We start from the raw sequence: 20,404 nt of genomic DNA, 5'->3' as shown, positions 1-20,404 counted from the left end.
TGCTCCTCCCCCCCACCGCAGTCCCGCTTTCATCAGGGTTCATTGGGGCCGGCAACGCCTCCACTGCAGCCTGCTGTCAGTACTGTGTGGCCGACGCCATCCTGTTCCATGCCGCTTCCTGGTGGTCAGCGCACATCATAGCAAGTGGTTGAACCACCACCTGAGGGAACAATCTGCATATTAGGCTTTTATTATATGGGATTATGATCACCTTTCAGTTCACAGAGAGTTGGAGTCAGAAGGAAAATTGGCCCTGACTGGTTTAGCTTAGTGAATAGAGCGTCGGCCTGCGGACTCGAGGGTCCCAGGTTCGATTCCAGTCAAGGGCATGTACCTTGGTTGCGGGCACATCCCCAGTAGGGAGTGTGCAGGAGGCAGCTGATGGATGTTTCTCTCTCATCGATGTTTCTAACTCTCTATCCCTCTCCCTACCTCTCTGTAAAAAATTAATAAAATATATTTTTTAAAAAAAGATGTAAGGATAATTTCTGTTCACACTACAGTGACTTCTTTCTAATCGTGTGTCTGTGTTTGTGTGTGTGTGTGTCTTTGTGTGTACAAATACACATTTTCTTTCCCCATAAATTTGGAGTAAAACAGCTTCTTTATTCTCACACACCCAATATCATGGACATTTTCTTTACTCCTTTTAACGTCTGCATGGTATTTTACTTGAGCGGATGAGCCATAACTTACTTAATTACCAATTGTTGGACATTCAGTTTGGTTCACATTTTCCTTTTTATAAATAGCACTGCAGTGAGCATGTATAAATCTTTGTATTACCTCTCATTAATTACCTAGAAAAAATATCAAAATGTGATAATGTGACTTATTCATACTGATTTTTTTAGTTGAGGTATTTTACATACTAATTTCTTTACTCTTGTTTGCCAAGCAGGCTTTAAACTCTTTACTAGTGAAAGGTCTTATGTAACCCATCCGAAACCTTCTTCTTCCAGCATTCGGGTTTCTACCTGGAACAGACTGAATTACCTAAAGAATGGTGTGCTGAAGTCTGCCTTAAAATCTGCCATGGCCCATGACCCCATCTCCCCAGTGCTGTCCGACCCACACCTGGACGCTGTGGACCAGCGGCTCCTGAGCGTCTTGGCCACTGTGAAGCAGTGCACGGACCAGTTTGGGATGGACACTGTGCTGGTGGAAGACAGGATGCCTCTCTCTCACTTGTAATTTGCAGCACAGAATAACTGAAACTTCTTTTTACAAAGATAGAGAAACAGCACAATCAATTCCAAATGGTATGAGATGGATTGGAAATGGCCGGCAGCAAGTTCTGGTGATGGGACAGAGTGGCCTTGGATTTCATAGGTGTTTTCCATTGTAGAAACTGAAGTGAGGACTGTTAGTTCAGAACATGGAATATTCTGCTGAGTTACGTGACGTCCTCGGCCCTTGCCCGTTCTAGTGAGCATCACAGTTGGTCAGTCTTAAGTCTCATGCCAAAGGACAACAGGTGTGACGTTTGGATAGGTTCATGCTGGGATTGGTTCTGGAGTGGGTATTTGGAGTTCATTCTGACCATACCTGTGGAAACCTGGCATTTTGTGTGGAGCCAAAGGCAGGCTCTGTTGGAGGGGGTATGTTTAGAGGGAGAACAAAAGCAGGAAGGATGTTTGGGCTTTTCAGTGATTAGGCAGCAGCACTTTTGATGACTCTTGGAGGAGGGAAGAAGGGAGAGAAGGTGACCGGAATCAGGGAGATGACTGGATTAGCGAAAGCAGGTTCCCCTGGGTTTTATTTAAGTTCTTAAGGTGTATAAAAGCTAATGTGACTTGTACCTGAGTAAAGTTTGCGTTCTCACAGCTGTGTTTCAATTAACCAAAATATTGTCTCTGGAGAACTTATTGTTACAACCCAAGCATGATTCTCTTATGAGACTTTTATTTCTTTGTTTTGCCCAAAGGAGACAAATCCTTTCCATTTAACAAAGCAAACAAAAAATACCTTGAATAACAGTTAGGTTACTTGTGACCTCTGCCATCCTGGTTTCTCTTCTGAGATGACTTTCCACCTCGGCCTGTAAGGCCTTGGAAGCTGCTATTCCCAGAGCCTGGCAACCCTGATTGTGCCTTTCTTGTGAGAAGAGCCAGCTCACTCTGGCAGATGAACGTGTACACCCTGCTGCTGGCTGGGCTGACTTATGACTTGAGCCATGTGGATGACTGGAAACAAAGATTTAAGCCTTCTGAGCCTTAAAACTAAGGAGGTTGTACCAGGAAGAGCCTTAAGATTTTGAGTTATGTCAACTGCTAATTTCATCATTTAATCTTGTTTGGAGTTTCTAACCCGTGTTCTGTCTCTTGTTAGCATTCTCAGATTTCAGGTTGCTAAAACACAGGCTTAGTTCTGGGTTCTGGAGGAGAGGTTGTGCCATGTAAGCAGTTGCAGTAAAATACAGGGCCAGAGGGCGGCAGGCCTATTGTGCCCGCTCAGTGTGTCCTCAGCGCTGTGTGCTGTCCCACGTGTTGTCTGGGTGCTGTCCCAGTTCTGTGCTTCTGTCAAGCAGGGACTAATATTTAAGTGTGGTTGATCCCAGCCATTGGAGACCAGTTGTAAACAACCACCCTTTCAAAAGCAGTTTAGAATTTATGTCCCAACGTCCTCGCATTGAAAGATAACTAAGTATCCTGTGACTACTTTAAAAGAGCAAAATTAGGATACTTTTGTACTCTATACACATTTTGAGATGTACACAAGAATGGGCTGAGTTATTTAAAAATTATTGAATTTTACAAGACAGTATTAGCACAAAACACTACAATAATGTTGACAAAAGGCGGTATTGATTCCAGTTGTAAGGCCATTGACTGTGTACGTGCCAGAATTCCAGTTGATCAGGAGGATACCTTGGAGAGTGCGTTCCCCGCAGGAGCAGCGAGCCAGCGGGAGGGAGGGAGGGAAAGATGTCAGCCCCCCTCTCCTGGGTAAATGTTCGCTGAACTAAATGGATCAGTGCTCTTTCAGCACATGTCCCTTAGTGTGCCACACTGGAATGCATAAGAGTTGTTCGCAGACTGCGAATTTTATTCATAATGTTGAGACAGAAGACTGTGCTGAGGAAAAGGGCAGGAGAGAAAGCTGCTTTGAAACTGTCTCATCCCTTTTTAAAACATTGCCGAAAATGAATAATTTCCTTCTTTCCCTGCTGTTTAAAAATTCATGCTCTTAAAAGATGTTCAGATCTGGAATGGTTAAAGTTATAACTGTGCTGATTACATGACACTGAGAATATAAATTTATATTCGAAGTCAGGATTGGATTAAGCAAGAAAAGTATGTTTGGGCGAACCTTAGAGAAACTAACCATAAACATAGCCCTGAAAATCAGAAATACTAAGTTTTATTTGAAAAAACCAGGTAGATATCTCTTCAGAAGTTTCTAACACTGTTCCCTTGATGGTTTATTTATTAGAATCTAGCACTATTAGTCAGACAAGTCATTGGAAAGGTTTTTGGTCAGCTCGAAGTAGAGTGTGTCTAGCTGACAACTAAAGGTAGATTTGAATACATTTTAATGTTATAAAGCTAGGAAAATCAGAAGTGACTGCTATTTCCTTATCTCCTTCTACTTCTTAAATATGTTTATTCCAGAGTCTGAGTAGGGAAATATGAGGAGAGAGGTTTCATTCTAAAACTGTTCTTTAATGTGAGTCTATATTGTGGGTTTGGCCATAAGTAATTTTCTGTGCAAAACAAATTATAGACAGGATCTGATTTGTTCAGTAGTATATTAGTAAGGCATTTGCATTCAGAATTAATGTGTCAAATGAAACTTAAGAAATGGGAGAATTTGGGTACATCCACTTCATATTACTTTGGGAAAGATTAATCCTATACATGGCAATTTTTTCGATGTTCTTCCAAAGAAATCCATCTTTTCTCAAAACCGAAACAAAAGGCTTTTGGTCTCCCCTTCTCATCCACCATGTTCCTTCAACCTCCCTTCTCAATGGTCCCTGTATTGTATTCTTGTTTGACCAGCAAGTGACCACACCTCTGTAATGGTAATACAGCATCTGTCAGTGAGCTAGCTGACTTGTATCCTGGGAGCTTGAGCTTCAGGAAACGTGAGTAAAGATATATGTGTGTATATAGTCATATATGTATTCTAGCAAGAAAAAATGTATTTATTTTGACACAGGGAAACACTGATTTATGTTGCTGAAGAACTTGAAGCTAGTGAAAGGTTCTCTTCTCAGTCGCTGAGTGTGGACCCTACGTGCGTAGAGATCATTCATTCAGTAAACGCCTACCGAGCAACTCTGGTGAGCCAGCCCACGAGGCACATGTAGAGCCAGATAGACCTGACTTCACAGAGCTTCTTGTACAGGGAAAGCCAGTTTTTCTTCCTCCAATTTCTCAAGTCTGGGTTGAAAGGTAGGGGCTGCCACAGGTTTTTTAAGGAACTAAGGGGTTACAAATACAGAATGTTTGGGGGGAACTGGGAATAACTTAGTGGGGAGCTAATTTATTTGCTTAAAAGGGAAGTGTAAGACCACCACTCTCTGTTTTGATCTACCAAGGATTTCCTCCCAGAGCTATTGCACAAAGAGAGGTTGTGCTGGGTAAGTCACCAAACAAGACAGATGTACACCTAAATTTCTAATATGTTCTATGGGTTTCAATTCTGAAAAAAGAAAATTAATAAAGATTTTAATAAGTATTGATGTATCATGTTTTCCTCTTATTCTTTCTCCCCCCGTTTCAGGGTACTTCCTGTGTTTTCTATTTCATTTTCCTACCTATTTTAGCAGGGGACAGAAGTTACATCTTACACTTTCACAGGATCTGATGGATGAGACCTTTAGCTTCCTTAGGAGTCTTCAAAAGGCCCAGACCACGTTGTGACTGGACCAAAATTTTCCAAAGGATGTTTCTTGGATGCTTTTTGTACATTTAGTTAACTCAATTCTTGCAGCTTCTTTAGAGAGAAAAAAATTATGAATCCCAAAGAACTTGTCAGGGCAGTACTGCAGAGGCACGGAAGAGAGGACCAGGTGCCCTGATTATAATTCTTAGGACACTCAGATTTTTAACTTTTTTTATAATTTAATTTTTTTTGTAAAGCCTCACCTGAAGATATTTTTCCCATTGATTTTCAGAGAGTGGAAGGGAGAGAGAAATATCAATGTGAGAGAGAAACATCAATTGGTTGCCTCCTGCATGTGCCCCAACAGGGGTCGGGGATCAAACCTGCAACAGAGGCACATGCCCTTGAACGTGAATTCAACCCGAGACCTTTCTGGTACAGAGGCTGAGGCTCTAATCACTGAACACACCAGCAAAGGCCCAGATTTTTAACTTTTGAAATGGAAATCAAGTATCATGTCTCAATCAGACAACTGAGCAGAGTTCTTAAGACTTTTTTACTTGATTTGCAGCATTTTGTGCCTGTTTTTGTCATTTGTGCTTGAATACCAATGGGAGGCTGAAGCCTAAGACAGTGTTCTTTTGGGCTCACGTCAATCCTTTTCCAGGCGAGAGTTCGGGCTTCGTTTGCTTCTCAAGCGTATCAGAAAGCCTGGGAGTAAAGCTTGAAAAGGCAGCGGGGAGTAGGGAGGGCACGCTTCTGTTATGGCTAATTTTACCCAGTGTGTTTGCCTGTAAGAACTTTTTAGCAGCTCTCATGTTGTAAGAGACAAGAATGGTCATAATTACTAATATAACATGGATGGGTTTTTTAAAAAAATATTTTTATTGATTTCAGAGAGGAAGGGAAAGGGAAGATAGAAATATCAATGATGAGAGGGAATTACTGATTGGCTGCCTGCATGGGTGGGTTTTGTAAGGTAGGTTGCTGTATAAATCCCAGGGAGTAATCGTAGTAAGTCATGATTTATAAAGTATTTGATTTCTTTAGTAGACATTTGGGCATTGTGCTCTGAGCCATGGATGCCATCGAGATGGTAATGACTCCCTTTCTTCAGAGAGCCTGTAATCCCAGCAGAAGAAAGCTGCTTGTGAAGTACCAAATGCCTCAGGAATGATGTAAGTTCATTACAATGAAAATAAGGCCCAGGAAAGAACCATGGGTGTTTGGAGGGGGAGAGGTAGACAGGATCCTCATTGAAGAAGCGATTGACCCAGGCCTGTCACGCGTGTAGAATCCCTGACTCCAGAAATGCAGAGCCTCCTGGGCCTGTGCTCTGTTGTTAGTACCTGGGCCACCAGAAATGTCCCTTCAAGGCTTTCCTGTGGTTCTGGCCAGTTGTGCCCTGTCTTTGGGAAGGACACAGTCCACTGTGATGTCTCTATGGCACTGTTTGTTAAACAAAGGAGCCGTTGGCATCTAGACAAGTTGTGAAAACATTCATTTTATGTTTTCAGAGTTTGCTTTTTGCATGCCAAGCTTATTTGGAGATAGTTTGATTTTTACCCAAAGATTGTTTTCAAGGCCAATGGTGTTTCTGACTGACTTCAGTAGGTGGGGGATTGTCCCACTCAGATGATAGTAAAGTTACTGGGGGCTCATTTTCTCTTAGCAAGACTCTTAAGATGCAGAATTTGTTGCCGAGGGTCCTTGGACCACACTTGAGTATCACTGATAGGTTTTGCTGCCTGTAATTTTCACATGTGCCTTTAGATGTCCCCATCCTCCATGAGATTTGCTCCTAGAGTTCAACCCATAGGAAATGTTAGCAGTTTATTGAAATTAGAGGCTGTCTAAAAACTGGATTCAATGTTTCTTTTCATCTTTAATTTTTTTAATGATTACAGAGAGGGAGAGAGAGATAGAAACATCAATGATGAGAGATAATCATTGATTGGCTGCCTCCTGCACGCTCCACACTGGGGATCGAGCCTGCAACCCAGGCATGTGCCCTGATCTGGAATCGAACTGTGACTTCCTGGTTCATAGATGCTCAACCACTGAGCAACACTGGCCTGGCTCTTTTTCATTTTGATTCATTGTTTCTATGTGGTACTGACTCTGGTGAAAAAATGTTTAGCTCTATTCCTTTTAGAAAAGGAAATGTCTTCTTGAAATCAAGTTGCTTGTCCAAGAATTTGCCATCTACCTACTTTATTTCCCATGAAATGTAAAATTTAAATCAGAATATCTCAGAAATTAGCAGTTAGTGCTACATGAAAGTTACAGTAAAGAGATTATTATTTCGTCTTAAGATTTGGATTAAAAAACACACAGGTTAATTCTAATAATTTTATCACCATACATTCACATGTAAACTTCACTAGTACAAATATAGCCATTCAGACTTGGAGTACCCAGCCAGAGCCTTGTCCAGGGTGAGGCATATGTGATCATGAAAGATAACGTGCACTTGAATTAGCCCATTGATCTTCAAGGCATCTTTATAAACTGACTATTTTATATTATCCTCATTTTATAGGTGAGGAAACTAAGGCGCAGGTCAGTTAAGTAACACCCAAGGTCACATACAGAAAATGGTAGGGGCCAGTTAACCAGCATATTAGATTGTCATTCACGCTCGAACATTTACTGAATAAGTTAATGTTTTCAATTTCTGAGGAAGTATAGCATGTTCCTTGGTAAGTGTCCCCTGAAGAGTTTCATGAGCTGGACTTGTGGACTGGGCACTGTTCTCTGGAAGGTTTGGGTTCAGTTTTGACATCACTCTGAGTGGCTAAGATGTACAATATACTTAGATAACAGTACTCTACAATCTGGCTCTCGTATCCTGACTAAGGTACTTGCCTGATTTCTGAAAGAAGACCCGGTGAGCTGCTGAGGAAGGAGCAGAGACTGGGAGGAACAGGTGAATAGATTTGCTTGTGACGTTAGTGAGAGATGGCGCTAGGATTCACTTTACTGGCGGGAGAGTCCAACCTCAGAGCCATTGAGCCAATGACAGTAGCCAAGTCCCCTGGACTCTAGACAGCAGTTTCTTCTTAAGACAAGGTGGCTGTAGGCCAGTGAATTCAGTAAGTCAGGCGACAGAAAAATGCTTTAAGCTCTTCTGAACTCTAACCTGGCAGGATGCGCGTGGTCTGGGAAAGGCGGCTGGGGAACGGCCCTCAGGTCTTTGGCCAGTGATGTCAGAAGCTGCTTGCTCATGGTCACAAGCGCTTAAAAATTGCAAACATCCTCGGAAATTCCACACAGCGCTGCTTTTTAATGAGACCTGATTACATCGACATGAGACCTTATGATTTCCCCGTGGCTCTGCGAGTTTCCAAAACCCACATCTCCAGCAGGGAGCCCACAGCTTCCTCTTGCTTGTGCTGATGCTCAGCTGCGGAAACCTGCTGGTGACGAGCTGCCATGTTCCTTTCCCCTCGTGGAGGAGCCAGGCCTCCCTCTCAGGGCCTCCTCTCCACGCAGCGGACCCAACCCAGCCTCTGGTGATGAATGCTCCGGTTTCCTCTAACAGGTTGGCACCGGGCGGGCACAGAGGGTGCCCACATTGGGTAGGCCTCCATGGGCCCGCAGAGCTGCCAGAAAGTAATAGGGTGATGACGGGCCATTTCCACTTCACCCTTGCGGCCACAATCAGCTCAGAATAGGCCGCTGACTGGACGCCAGCCCCTGGGATGGGCGGCGCCCAGCCTAGGTTTCGGTTTGGGGCACCGCCTCGCCCCGGGTCACGTGGGGCTGCGGTTCCTGCGGCAACTCCAATCCCCAGCCGACCTGGCTTCAGCCTCGGAAGGGAAGCTCCGGTGCCTGTAGATTCCCGGAGCCCGGACTGGACACGCTGAGCGAGGCCGGGCGCGGAGCAGCGGGAGCTCAGCCGGATATGCCTCGCGGCCTGCGGAGCCAGCTCCGGCTCAGGGTCCTGCTGCTGCTGCTGCTGCTGCCGCCGCCGCCGCCGCCGGCAGGCGCACTGGAGCTTCACGACCCGGCTGGGCCCGGAGAGGAGGCCGAGGAGCCCGGCTCAGGACAAGCCTGGCCGTCCCTCCCCTTCCGGGACCTGCGCAAGTGGGTGAGGGCGGCCGGCGCCCTCTCCAGGCGGTACTGGGCGCTCTTCAGCTGCCGCGTGTGGCCCAAGACCTGCTCGCTGGACAAGGAGGCCCCCGCGGGGGCCCTGGGTAAGACCCGGGGGTGAGATGTGCCCCAGCGCACCTGCCCGGGGCCAGCAGCCTCAGGATCACCCTGCAGGCACCTTAGCAGCCACCTTGACTCTGCTGCCCAGTCCCGGGAGGACCGGGAAGCCTCGCCCCTGCCACAGCCGTCTTAGAGGATGGGCCTGGCTGTCCTGTCTACCTGGCTGGTAGCCGACTCCTCCAGATAGCTCACGCCTTGATGGCTTAAAATGCCATTGGGCACATCCCAAGTCCCTTTTCCTCCTCTGTGGCTGACGGAGGTGGAGCCCCAACCAGAGTTCTAGTTCCCATTCTGTCCCTGTCGTGGACCAGATGATCTCTGAGGCTTTTCCGGTCTCTTAACAATTCTAGATCTGGTAATAGTACTGTAATGGCGCTCTACACATCTTTAAAGATTTCTGATTTCCAGCGTATGGTCTTTGTTTTTGCTAATGCTGGGTATATTCAAATTAACATTTGGCAAAAGAGTGAGAGGCCTTTGGGTTTGGCTATGATCAGATTTGGAATCCAGAGCAAGCAGGAAGAACGATGATCACCAGCTGCCTGTCCCCAGCTAGGTGGCCAGCTCCTCGCAGGCGGGCTCTGGGCTCCTGGCCAACCTGGCACAGTGCTTAGGGCATGTTTGTTGAGTCAACCGAGCCTTTCCTGGAGCTGCATCAATAGCAAAGCTAGAGATGTCCACTCGTACCCAGGCACAAGGGAGGTCCAGGGAAGGGCAGAGAGAGTGGCTGTGGAGGGAGGGCAAAGGACTGGAAGAACCACATGGGCAGGGAGGGCAGGCTCCCTGTGGGCCCCATGCTGTCTGTCTCACAGCCCCCCCTTTTCCAGGTTGGAGCCTTCCCCTGTTGGGCCAGCAGTACCTGGATATCCTGACCACGTGGTACTGCAGCTTCCGGGATTGCTGTGACCATGGGGACTGCAGGGTCTCCAACAACTTCACAGGTTGGACCTTGTATACCTCTAAGGGGATAGAGATCTGGGGGAAGGAGAGGCAGTTCAGGGGAATGGCTAAGGTATAGGGGACCTTTCCTCATCCTCCCCCCCGTTGGCAGCACTCTCTCCTGTCCCCACCATGGCCCCATCTCCAAACTCTGCAGCCTCATGGCTGAGAGCCAGCCTACCAGATGATTTTGCACACACTGCCAACAGGTGTCTACTGAATTGAGTTAAAATGAATAAAATGAGTGTCCCATGAAATATGTAGGGAGTTCTGAAACTTCCAGGTGGGAGTGACCGCGAGCATGGGGTGTGAGGTTTGGACTCTCCCAACCATTCTGGGGGTCTTCAGGGCCTTCAGAAAGGATGAATCCATTCTCTCCCTAAGTCCAATGGTGACTTCTCTAATTCTTCAGAAAATAGCCCTCGGATCCCTTCTGCTGCTAGGTGTGCTCAATGGCTTGTTCTGAGGCCAAAGTGATCCCACCTCAGTGATGTTCAGAGGTGTTCTCTCTCTCGGCTGTTGCTGAGCCTGGTGGGGACTGCACTTGTGTGCACCTCTCACTGTGGCCTCCTCTTTCCTACCCCTAGGCCTTCAGTCGGACCTGAGTGTGCGACTGCACGGCCAGCATCTGGCCCAGGAGCTGGTCCTGACAACAGTGAAGAGCTACTTGGAGCTGCCCCGGCCAGACAAGGCCCTGGCTCTGTCGTTCCACGGCTGGTCTGGCACAGGCAAGAACTTCGTGGCACGGCTGCTGGCGGAGAACCTGTACCGGGACGGGCTGAGGAGTGACTGTGTCAAGGTTTTCATCACCATGATCCACTTCCCTCACCCCCAGTATGTGGACCTGTACAAGGTGAGGCTGGGACGGCCCGAGGCGCAGCCCTCTGTGCTGGCCGATGGGCCCTGGACAAGCCCAGGTGTGGGGTTTGGGAGACAGGGTCCATTTCAACAGAACCTGTAACCCACAGAAACCTCTACTCCACACAGATGAGGCCCTGAACACGTGGACGAGAGACATGTTCCACAGCACTCGTCCCGAGCTGTCTCCTTCCCCGACAGACACGGAGCTTAAAAAGATTCCGTGTGTTAATTTTCTGTGATAATAGTGGAAGTCACAGGAAAAGTGGAATCAGTTAGCATTTCGGTGTGCTTCCTGCAAGCCTTTCCCTATGCTGTGTGATGTCACTGTCATTAGAGTGGAAAGTTGCAAATCCTGTTTTTTAAAAGAAGTCTCTCATATCATAAGTGATTTCCCCCAACAAGTGGAGGGACAAAAATTGTCTTTGCTCTATTTTGGGTTTCTTCCATTGAGATGTAGTATTTAAAGCAAGCTGGACAATGACCAAAACCCCACTGCAGCCTGACAGAGGTGAGTCTGTCTCTGGTTTTCAGGTCAAATATTTGGAATGCGTTAACCTGGGAAGATTAGGTAAGCATTTGAGGAGGGATTGCCTGAGTCACTTGGCAGCTTCAGTGTGGCCTCGGAGGGCAGGCTAGGATGAACTGTCCTAAGGGCAGGCAGCTGGTCAGCCAGGCCTTCCCAGAAAATCTAGCTGGCTTTGACTGTGGCTTCCTCACCATGAAAAATGACACGTACACACTCACACCGCATACATCTCATCACACACACACTCAGGTCACAGGGCACTGAAGTCAGGATCCAGGAAGGCTAGAGGCAACAGTGAGTGTGGGCTCTGCTAAAACACCCCACCGTGGGGCAGAGCTGGCCCTGATCTGGTGAACCCCACAAAGTGGCATCTTTTCAACTGAGAACTATTCTTGCCTGAATGGGGAGCCCCAGTTCCAAGAAGGCCACGTAGACCCAGATAGGTCCTTCCCAGGCTCCTCCCCGAGTTAGCCCAGTGGGCACTCTGATCCTGGAAGTTCAAGATGGGACTGTGGCCACCTCTGGCACTTGAGCTTGTCTCTACCTATGACCCTTGTATCAGAGCCTGATTCCCACCCCTTGGGGAGGGTGAGTTGGCTGTTAGTTCTGGGACCTCTTCCTGGAGGGGAGGGAGCAGGGTCTGTTACCAAGGGCAGGCAAGGCCCTCTCCTTCTCCCTCTCCCAGGCCAGCCCCACCTCCACAAGTTTGAATTTGGTAATTCCAGGGTAGAACCTAGCCCTACGCAATCCACTGCAGGTGCTTCCCCAGGGTAAAAGGAGCCTCACCAGGGCCCCCCGGGCTGAATGTGCCTCCCAGGGGTCCCCAGCTGCTCCCTGTATTCTGTGCAGGAGCAGCTGACAGAACAGGTGAGGAAGACACAGGAGCACTGCCACCAGACCCTGTTCATTTTTGATGAGGCTGAGAAGCTGCACCCAGGACTGCTGGAGGCCCTCGGGCCACATCTGGAACGCCAGGTCCTGGAGAACCACAGGGCTGAGTCCTCGAGAACCATCTTTCTTTTTCTCAGGTGAGGTCTGAGGAAAACCAGGAGGGAGAACCTCTGTCTGGGTGCTGTGTGTGCATAGAGGGCTTCTGTGCTCTCCTAGACCGCAGACCCTTTTCCACAAGGGAAACCAATACAACTGTAGTCGAGAACATAGAAACCTAGCTGCTTGGGGTGTCACCGCCGGGGGCGGGTAGCCTTAAGTCTCCAGCTCCTGCCCCAGTTCTACCCCAGGGCACTTCTGAAGGACTGTGGTCCCCACTCCCCTCCCCCCCAATGGCCAGCTAAGTACAAACTCAGAGGACTGGCGTGGGGAAGAGCAGCTGCCTCTCATCCAGCCTCCCGCATTGTTCTCAGGATGGTGGGCCTCCCCTCAGACCCCCAGTCCACAATCCCACCAAGTACACAAGGGTTCACTGTTCTCCACATCCTCACCAGCATTTACCTCATCCTTTTGACAACAGCCATTCTAACAGGTATGTGATGTCTCATCTGATGATTAGTGATGTTGAGCATCTTTTTGTGTACCCGTTGGCCATCAGTATATCCTCTTTGGAAAAATATCTATTCAGATCCTCTGCCCATTTTTTAATCTGCTTGTTTGGGATGTGTATTTTTTTGCTACTGAGTTATGTTCTCTATATATTTTGGATATTAACCCATCAGATATGACTTAGAAGTATTTTCTCCAATTCAGTAGGTTGCCTCTTCCTTTTGTTGGTTTCCTTTGTTGTACAGAAGCTTTTGAGTCTGATGTAGTCGCACTTATTTTTGCTTGTTTTTGTTTTTGGTGTCAGATCCAAAAAAATCATTACCAAGACCAAGAAGCTTACCACCTAAGTTTTCTGCTAGGAATTTTAGAGCTTCAGATCTTACATTCAAGTATTTAATCCATTTCGAGTCCATTCTTGTGTGCGGTATTAGATAGTGGTCTAGTTTCCCATTAATTTATTCTTGGTTCCTTTGTCATATATTGACCATATACGTGTGGGTTTGAGTTTTGTGTTTTATTCCATTGATCTATGGGTCTGTTTTCATGCCAGTATCACACTGTAACTTTGTAATATAGTTTGAAATGTAATTCATATACTGGGAATCCCCTCTTAGTAGGGCATTAAGTTTTCAAGTCAGCAAATTAGTTCAAAATGAAGTACAAACTACCTTGGAAAATTCTTAATGTAGACCCAAAGGGTAGTTTCCTACTAACTATAACATGGTGTGTTCTCTCCCCATCCTTGGAAAAGTCTTTTTCTTCTCTGATCATGAGAGGAAGTTACTTGAGAAATGCTCTGTCTCTCCCCATTTGCAAGCCCACCACACAGGACCTTTCCTGTTTTGTGCTGTGCTCCAGGCTCTGGAAAAGGCTATGCTGAAAATAGGCTTAGAAATCGACTTGTCCAACCTTCTTATTTTATGGCGGCTCCAACTGGGAATGTACTGCCCAAGGTCTGTTAAAGTCTGGGTCCCTGTTGGCCCAACTGGAATGCTTCACAAGCCGCTTCTTGCACTCAGTGGAAGACAAACCAGTTGTTCCCTCCCCATGGTAGTACATGCTTGCTAGGGGATTTCCCCCAGCTTTAGGGTGCTTACAGGTTTGGAGAGTGAGGGATGAGCTGTGGAGGGCAGGAGGCTGACCAAGGTGGTTTTAAGAGAAAAGCAGATTTGCTGATATGATTGGCTCTGTGTTATTGACCACCTTCTGAGGCAGCCTGGAGGCTCCTTATGGCTTCTCCACGTAAGCCCTGCCAGGTGGTGGGTGTCCAGGGAACCCTCTGAACTACTGCTGCAGACACCAGTCCTTCCCCCATGGAAGGATTCTGGTGACCAGCTCGTGATTCTCTTTTGCTTTTGTAGAAATCCTTTGACTTTGTGCATAGCTTCTCCTTCCTCTCCCTTCACCTGACTGTTCCTCCCCACGGGCTCGGCCCAGTTCTCAGCACCTGTGCCAGGATTTCTAAGGTGACCCTGCTGTATCTCTAAACAAATGTAAATGTTTGCCATTGTAGTATTTTGGTCTTGACACCCCCACTCCATGCCCTTCCCCACCCCCTCCAGTGACCTAGACAGACCATGAATGGGTGGAGGCAGGGCAGGGAAAAGGCGCCCTGTGGGCCCTCAGGGAGGAGGACCCCACACCGGTGGCAGGTGGGCCAGATACCACTACCCAAGGGCCAGCAAGGTTGCCACCCTTTAAACCTTGAAGGTTTCAGTTATTTAGTGATGGGTAAGGAAAGACAGTGTATTTAAATCTGTTAAAGAACTAAACTTCAATTGAGTAAATTTGAAGAGCTAATAGGCTTTATTAAGCTGTTCCTGAATCAGGCAGCATCCCATCTAGTAAACAGATGCTCTGAGAATCTGGACAACGAATGCTTTTTATAAGCAAAACTGGGCAGGACATGAAAGCTGGCAAAACAAAGGACTGTTTCTGGCAGGGCCAGCTTCCGCTGGTGATGGAAGAGGGCCTGTGACAGGTTACCTCATTGGTACTGACCAGAGAAGTCCAGGCTTGGTGCCATGGGGCTTTTAGCACAGTGCCTCTGGTTTTTCTCTTTAACAAGTTTCTGGGCTTGATTTCTAGAATGTGTAAGGACTCCTCTATCTGAAAGAAAAACATAGCTGATTCAAACTTCTAGTGTGAGCAACTCACAGCAGTTTCATCCTGAAACATCTCCGAGCGCTGCTGTTGGAGGGAAGCTGGTGGTGGTTTTTGACCAGCTGGGTGGAGTGTGATGGCAGGAGGAGGCGGTGCTTGAAACAGGACATGGGTGTGGGGCTAGACCCCCTCAGCCCTCAGAGCCGAGTCTTCTGGGCCAGAACACGCACACTGCCTGCCTCCGCCCACTCTACAAGCATGGGAGGCTCCAGGGGGCCACAGGCAGGGCCTTGGAACTCCCGAGAGCAAAGGGACCGTCCGCTTCTCACTGCAGCTGTAGAGAGGGACGTTCATGGCTGTTCTCTCTGCACTGTTGTCAGGAAAAGAAGAGAAAGGAAGGACTTGTACCCCAGGGAAGAAAAAAATGCATGTATGTTGACTGCAGAACCTAAGGAGGGTATCTTGTCTACAAATGAGGAAATGAAGATTCAGAGATTAGCATTCTGGAAAGGCCTATGGGGCTCTGAGGGCTGTTGAGATTACATCTTGCCCTACTCCAGAGCCAGGGCTAGAGGTGACCAGTCCCTTCAGACCCTGTCAGCAGGTTGAGGAAGGCAACCCCTGTCTAAAGTTGGTGCCAGCACAGCAGCTCCTAAGGACTAGGAGAGTGAACAGAGAAGGGGCCCAGGTCATGGTGAGATGATGGCTGCAGGACAAAACAGGAGGAGAAATTTGGAAGGAAGTGGAGACAAAACTATCCACTGAGCGCCTGCTATGTGCTATGCACGGTGGTCACATAAACAGGCTAAGCTCCTGCTCTCCAGAAACTTCGTGTCAGGTAGATGGCTCCGGGCAGAAACGGGGAAGGCACTAGAATCTGTGCTCCTGGGGCCGCGTACGCAAGTCCTACACATGCCCCCCGTGCCCTTGATGGGGCAATCTGTGGGCAGGTCTTTGCACAGGCAAGTGGCTGCACTTGCATCGGCTGTGATGACCTCCCTGGCAGGCCTTGGGGCAGAAGCTTCCCTGCATGCAGCTGAACTTACGCAATGGGACAGGGACTCCCCTTGTTGCTGACAGGCCCGCCAGCTGGGCAAGGAGGCACTGGGTCACGTGGCTAGATGGTCAGCTTACCTGCTAGGCATGGATGGAACCAGTCAGCTGCTGCTCTGTGCCCCAGAGCCTGGCACACAGACCGCACCCAAACGAACAGACACTTGAGTTAATGGACCTGGGAGCTTCAGAGAGCCAGGCAGAAATTCCTAGGGAGAGCCTGGTTGGTTTGGGAGCTGCAGGAGCCCGAGGGGAGGGAAGAGAGGGAGGCAGCCCTGCCAACTCCAGGTGTCCCGCCTCCTTCCCAGCGTCCCTGTTGGTGCCACTAAGATTTCTTCTCACCCTTTTTCTCCATGTCTCTAACCCAGTCCTCTTTCCTGTGCTTCAGACCTGAAATTCTAGTTGCTTAATGATGTCATAGGCACATGTCGCCATCCTTCTATATTCCACTTCCATTAGGGCGAGGCAGCTCAAGCCAAACAGATGTTTTCTTTAATGACCTTTCTCACTCTCCCTCTGAGTTGTGCCTCCTAAACTTCCCCTCCCTCTGAAGTTTTCTCCTACATTAGCACTTGCCACACTGTCCTGGAGTCACATACACATGGAAGTCAACGGAGAGAACCTCAGCACCACTCTGGGCTCCCGGCACCCAGCAGTCTGTGTTCGTCCAAAGGGAGCAAGGCAGGGTGACAAGGCCGGACAATGCCTCTTTTGTACAGACCTTTGCAGGAGGAGGCCCCAGACCTCAGCTTCTGTTCTTCCAGTGCAGTGGCCTCAGTGTCAAGCCGTCCACTTGAAGCCTAAATAGAAAGATGAAACTGTTAACAAGCTCCTGTCTCTTTTAGTAACCTTGGAGGCAATGTCATCAATGAGGTGGTCCTGGGTCTGCTGAAGGCTGGATGGTCCCGGGAGGATATCACGATGGAACACTTGGAGTCCGGCCTCCAGGCTGAGATTGTGGCGTCCACAGGTAACTGACTCCCACCGGATACTCAGGACCACAGGACACACCCTGTAATCATCTCATCAACTTCAGGGAGGCACAAGAAAAGTGCCAAGAAAGCTGCACTCCTTTTCTGAAAATGCTTTGAGAGCAGTGGCCCGTGGACCCTGGGGCTAGGCCTCCAGTCAGAGGGAAGGTGGCTCTACCTTCTGCCATGTCCCACTCCTGCCGCATCTGTGCACACATCCAGTGTCAGCCAAGGCACCCTTTCTAGAGCAGACAGGCCTCCTGGAGTGGCCCTGAGAGCAAGCCTTGCCCAGGCCTTAGGGTCAGGACACCTCACCCTCCAGCTGGGTTCAGGTTCCCATGTAACTGTGGTCTTCATTTCAGACAGTGGCTTTGGCCACAGCCGCCTTGTGAAGGAAAACCTGATTGACTTCTTTGTCCCCTTCCTGCCGCTGGAGTACCACCACGTGAGGCTGTGTGCACGTGATGCTTTCCTGAGCCAGGAGCTCCTGTATACAGAAGAGGCACTGGATGAAATTGCCAAGATGATGGTGTATGTCCCCAAAGAGGAACAAATCTTTTCTTCTCAGGGATGCAAATCTGTTTCCCAGAGAATTAACTATTTCCTGCCTTGAGAGCAAGATGAAAACTTGAAACTGCCTAACAGGACCCTGGCTGGGCCAGTAGACGCCCAGCGCTCTGTATGTGGTTATAAAAGGAAGGCCTTAAATCAGAAGCCAGAGCCACATTCCGAAATGTGGGCCAGGTGGCTAGAGAGCGCCAAGTGGGAGAGAAACTCATCCCAGGGGCTTCTTAGCATCTCTGCTCTTGCCTGCAGCTGCTTGGACTTGGGTGTGAGGCCTGAGGCTGCAGGATTCTCAATGACAGGAAGGGAAAAGGAGTTGTCTTACCTGTGGCGGGTGGGGCCGCCTTTCCGGCCGTTACTCTCAGAGGGAAGCTGAGCAGCTTATATCTGTGAGCACAGCATAGGAGAGCCTTGGGCTGGGGAAAAAAAGGTACAGAATAATTTTTAAAAAAATCATGTCAGTGTAGGCTGAGATTTGTTCTGCAGGTTAAAAAAAATATTTTTAAAGTTAGGGGCCTTGACATCACTGTGCCATATGTAAATATTAAAATTTTCTATTTTGCTAAAACCTTCAGCCTACTTTCTTAGTAGGACCTAGTAATCCTGTTCACTCAGCAAAATTCCAGATGCCAGGCCAGATGCCAGGTAACGCTGATGGGGGGCGGGGGGAGGAGTAACTCCAGCAAATGCTGGGACTCACCGAGCTGACACCAGATGTTGGTCTGCCGGTTTACTTCAACTTCGTACTGAAAAAGCGTCCTTCATATTGCTCTTCTGTAAGAAAATGTCACTCCATGCTCCCAGCTTTGAAGAGAAAAGGCATTTTTAAGGACCGAATGGCCACATGCACACTGTGCCATGGACACTGAGGCGTGCTCACGTTTCTCCCCGCACACTTCGGAATTACATGCAGGTCGCTGGGTTTGTCACCACCTCAAGTGTCGCCTCTCATTTAAAGCCCTCCCCAGCCTTCTCCCCATGAGCCCAGGTGCAGTGACAGATCTCTCTCCCCCCACGGGACACTGCACAGTCCTCACTCACTCAAATAGCTGCCTCCTGGTTAGGGAGCACCCAGCCCGAGCCACAGCAGGTCCCCAATGCACAGTCAAATAAACCACTCATGGGACAAAAGTAAACTTGACCGAGCTGCACCGGTTAGATGGGGCCGGTGTCTTCACTGTCTCAGGCTAGAGCATCTGGGGAGGAACGTGCAGGCCACCCGACCCTCTTACATACCCAGCTCTAAACTGCAATTTCCACTGTAAGAGGTACATTCGATGGTGTCAGGTGTCACAGCGGACATCCTTTCAGCACTGGCCGGCCATGTCTCATGTCCTAACGACAGGTCTAAACCTCGTACAGCGGGGAACAAGGCAAACAGCGGAACTCGTGCTTTTGAACACTTCTGTGGCCCGAGTGCCTTGGCTCAGCCACATTCCACTGCGATGATAGGAAGCTGTTAACCCCAGCATAATCTTGGTTTCCACTTTTGTCAAAGTGAGCACAACTTACAACTAGGGTTGCTGTGAGAATTAAACTCGTTAATACTGATCAAGTGCTCGGGTAACAGAACAATAAAAACTTAGTATAACTGCTGTCAGTTTTGACACGACACTGTAAGCCAAGGCTGCCCTTCTCCATTCTAGTTCATGGAGCCCTGGCTGGGTGACCAACAGTTGAGAACTTACCGTGTGCTGTGCCCTGTGCTAAGCACTTTACAGTCATATCATCTTGAACACGGTGACTTAGGGACCAACTCCCTCACTGTTTGATAAAAGAAAACCGGGCTCCGAGAGGTGAAATGTCTTTGGGAAGTCACAGAGCTCTAGCCAGGAGAGGGGAGTTCGACCCAGGCAGTCCGACTCCAGCTCTTGTGCTTCAATGACTTGTTCCTAAAACAATTTCCAGATTTCCTCTACAAAAATAAAAGGATAAAATTTCCTCAGCAAATGCTACTGCTTCAGGTATGGAAATGTCCCCGTAATACGAGGCAGGGCAAAGAGCACAACGTGTCTCTGAAAACTAGAACAAGGTTCTCCTGAACTCAGCCAAAGCAGGTGGAGTGAGAGGTTTACAAGCTGATGTTTAACAGCCACCAATGACCTCACAGGGCACCACCTGAGCGCACCCTACTCTTACCCAGTGAAACATGACATCTAAAAGCAATGGCTCACTGTTAAAATACTCGGAAATCAAGTCAAAAAAGAACAGGATGTTCCCAGTGAGGTTCTACTTATTCTTTTCATGCTGCTTGGGCTCAAAACACTTTTAGAACTTATTTGTAGTTGTCCTCAAAATGGACTTGGAAAGAATTACGTCTCATTTTATAGTCACCTCACATTGGACAGACACACACACACACTTACCCACCTGATGTACCAGCTGGGCTCCAGACGATCCTTTGGAATCCATCAGAGGAGAAGTATTCACCCCCACCGAGGACATTCTACAGCATGTACCAGAGGGATGATTGCTAAACCCAGCTTCTTTACCTTAGACATCTATTCCACACAGACAAATTCTGCTCAGATTCCCTGTCAGTTAAAACGATGGGAGAAACACTCCAATCAAAAGCCTCCTTTGCCAATAAAATATTGCAACCTTTATTAAAATAAAACACAAGTTGGCAAGCCTTGTGAGACAACAGGCAGACAGCATCCCCCTTTCAAGGGCCTCATTTATTTACATCAAGTTTAACACTGTTAGCAGTTCACAGTCAGACAACAGGGCGAGAGAATTAAATTAGAAAACAAAACACCTGAAAATATATTACAATAACAAGAGCAAACACCTGACGACACCGGCAGTGTGACCCATGACTGATGTGTTTTCATTACATCCC

General features: G+C 48.1%; 2 protein-coding genes across 3 annotated transcripts in view; both read left to right on the top strand.

Moving 5' to 3' along the window:
- The window catches only part of FAM20B (family with sequence similarity 20 member B), a 33,891-nt gene extending 32,341 nt beyond the window's left edge, over positions 1-1,550 (top strand). For both annotated transcript variants that reach the window (XM_015570137.1, XM_006754512.2), the window contains one exon: positions 963-1,550. In XM_015570137.1, the coding sequence (XP_015425623.1) occupies positions 963-1,194 (232 nt within the window). In that variant the 3' untranslated portion in view covers positions 1,195-1,550. The remainder of the gene's footprint in view (positions 1-962) is intronic.
- Positions 1,551-8,691: 7,141 nt separating this feature from the next.
- Positions 8,692-18,130, top strand: TOR3A (torsin family 3 member A). Its single transcript, XM_015570124.1, has 6 exons — positions 8,692-9,032; positions 9,876-9,989; positions 10,575-10,840; positions 12,224-12,402; positions 16,873-16,997; positions 17,361-18,130. The coding sequence occupies exons 1-6, from the start codon at positions 8,741-8,743 to the stop codon at positions 17,609-17,611; spliced, it is 1,227 nt and encodes a 408-aa protein (XP_015425610.1). The 5' UTR covers positions 8,692-8,740; the 3' UTR covers positions 17,612-18,130.
- The last annotated feature ends 2,274 nt before the right edge of the window (positions 18,131-20,404 follow it).

This window comes from Myotis davidii, unplaced genomic scaffold, assembly GCF_000327345.1.
Source record: "Myotis davidii unplaced genomic scaffold, ASM32734v1 scaffold591, whole genome shotgun sequence".
Taxonomy (NCBI): domain Eukaryota; kingdom Metazoa; phylum Chordata; class Mammalia; order Chiroptera; family Vespertilionidae; genus Myotis; species Myotis davidii.
This window is presented reverse-complemented; position numbering and strand designations above follow the sequence as displayed.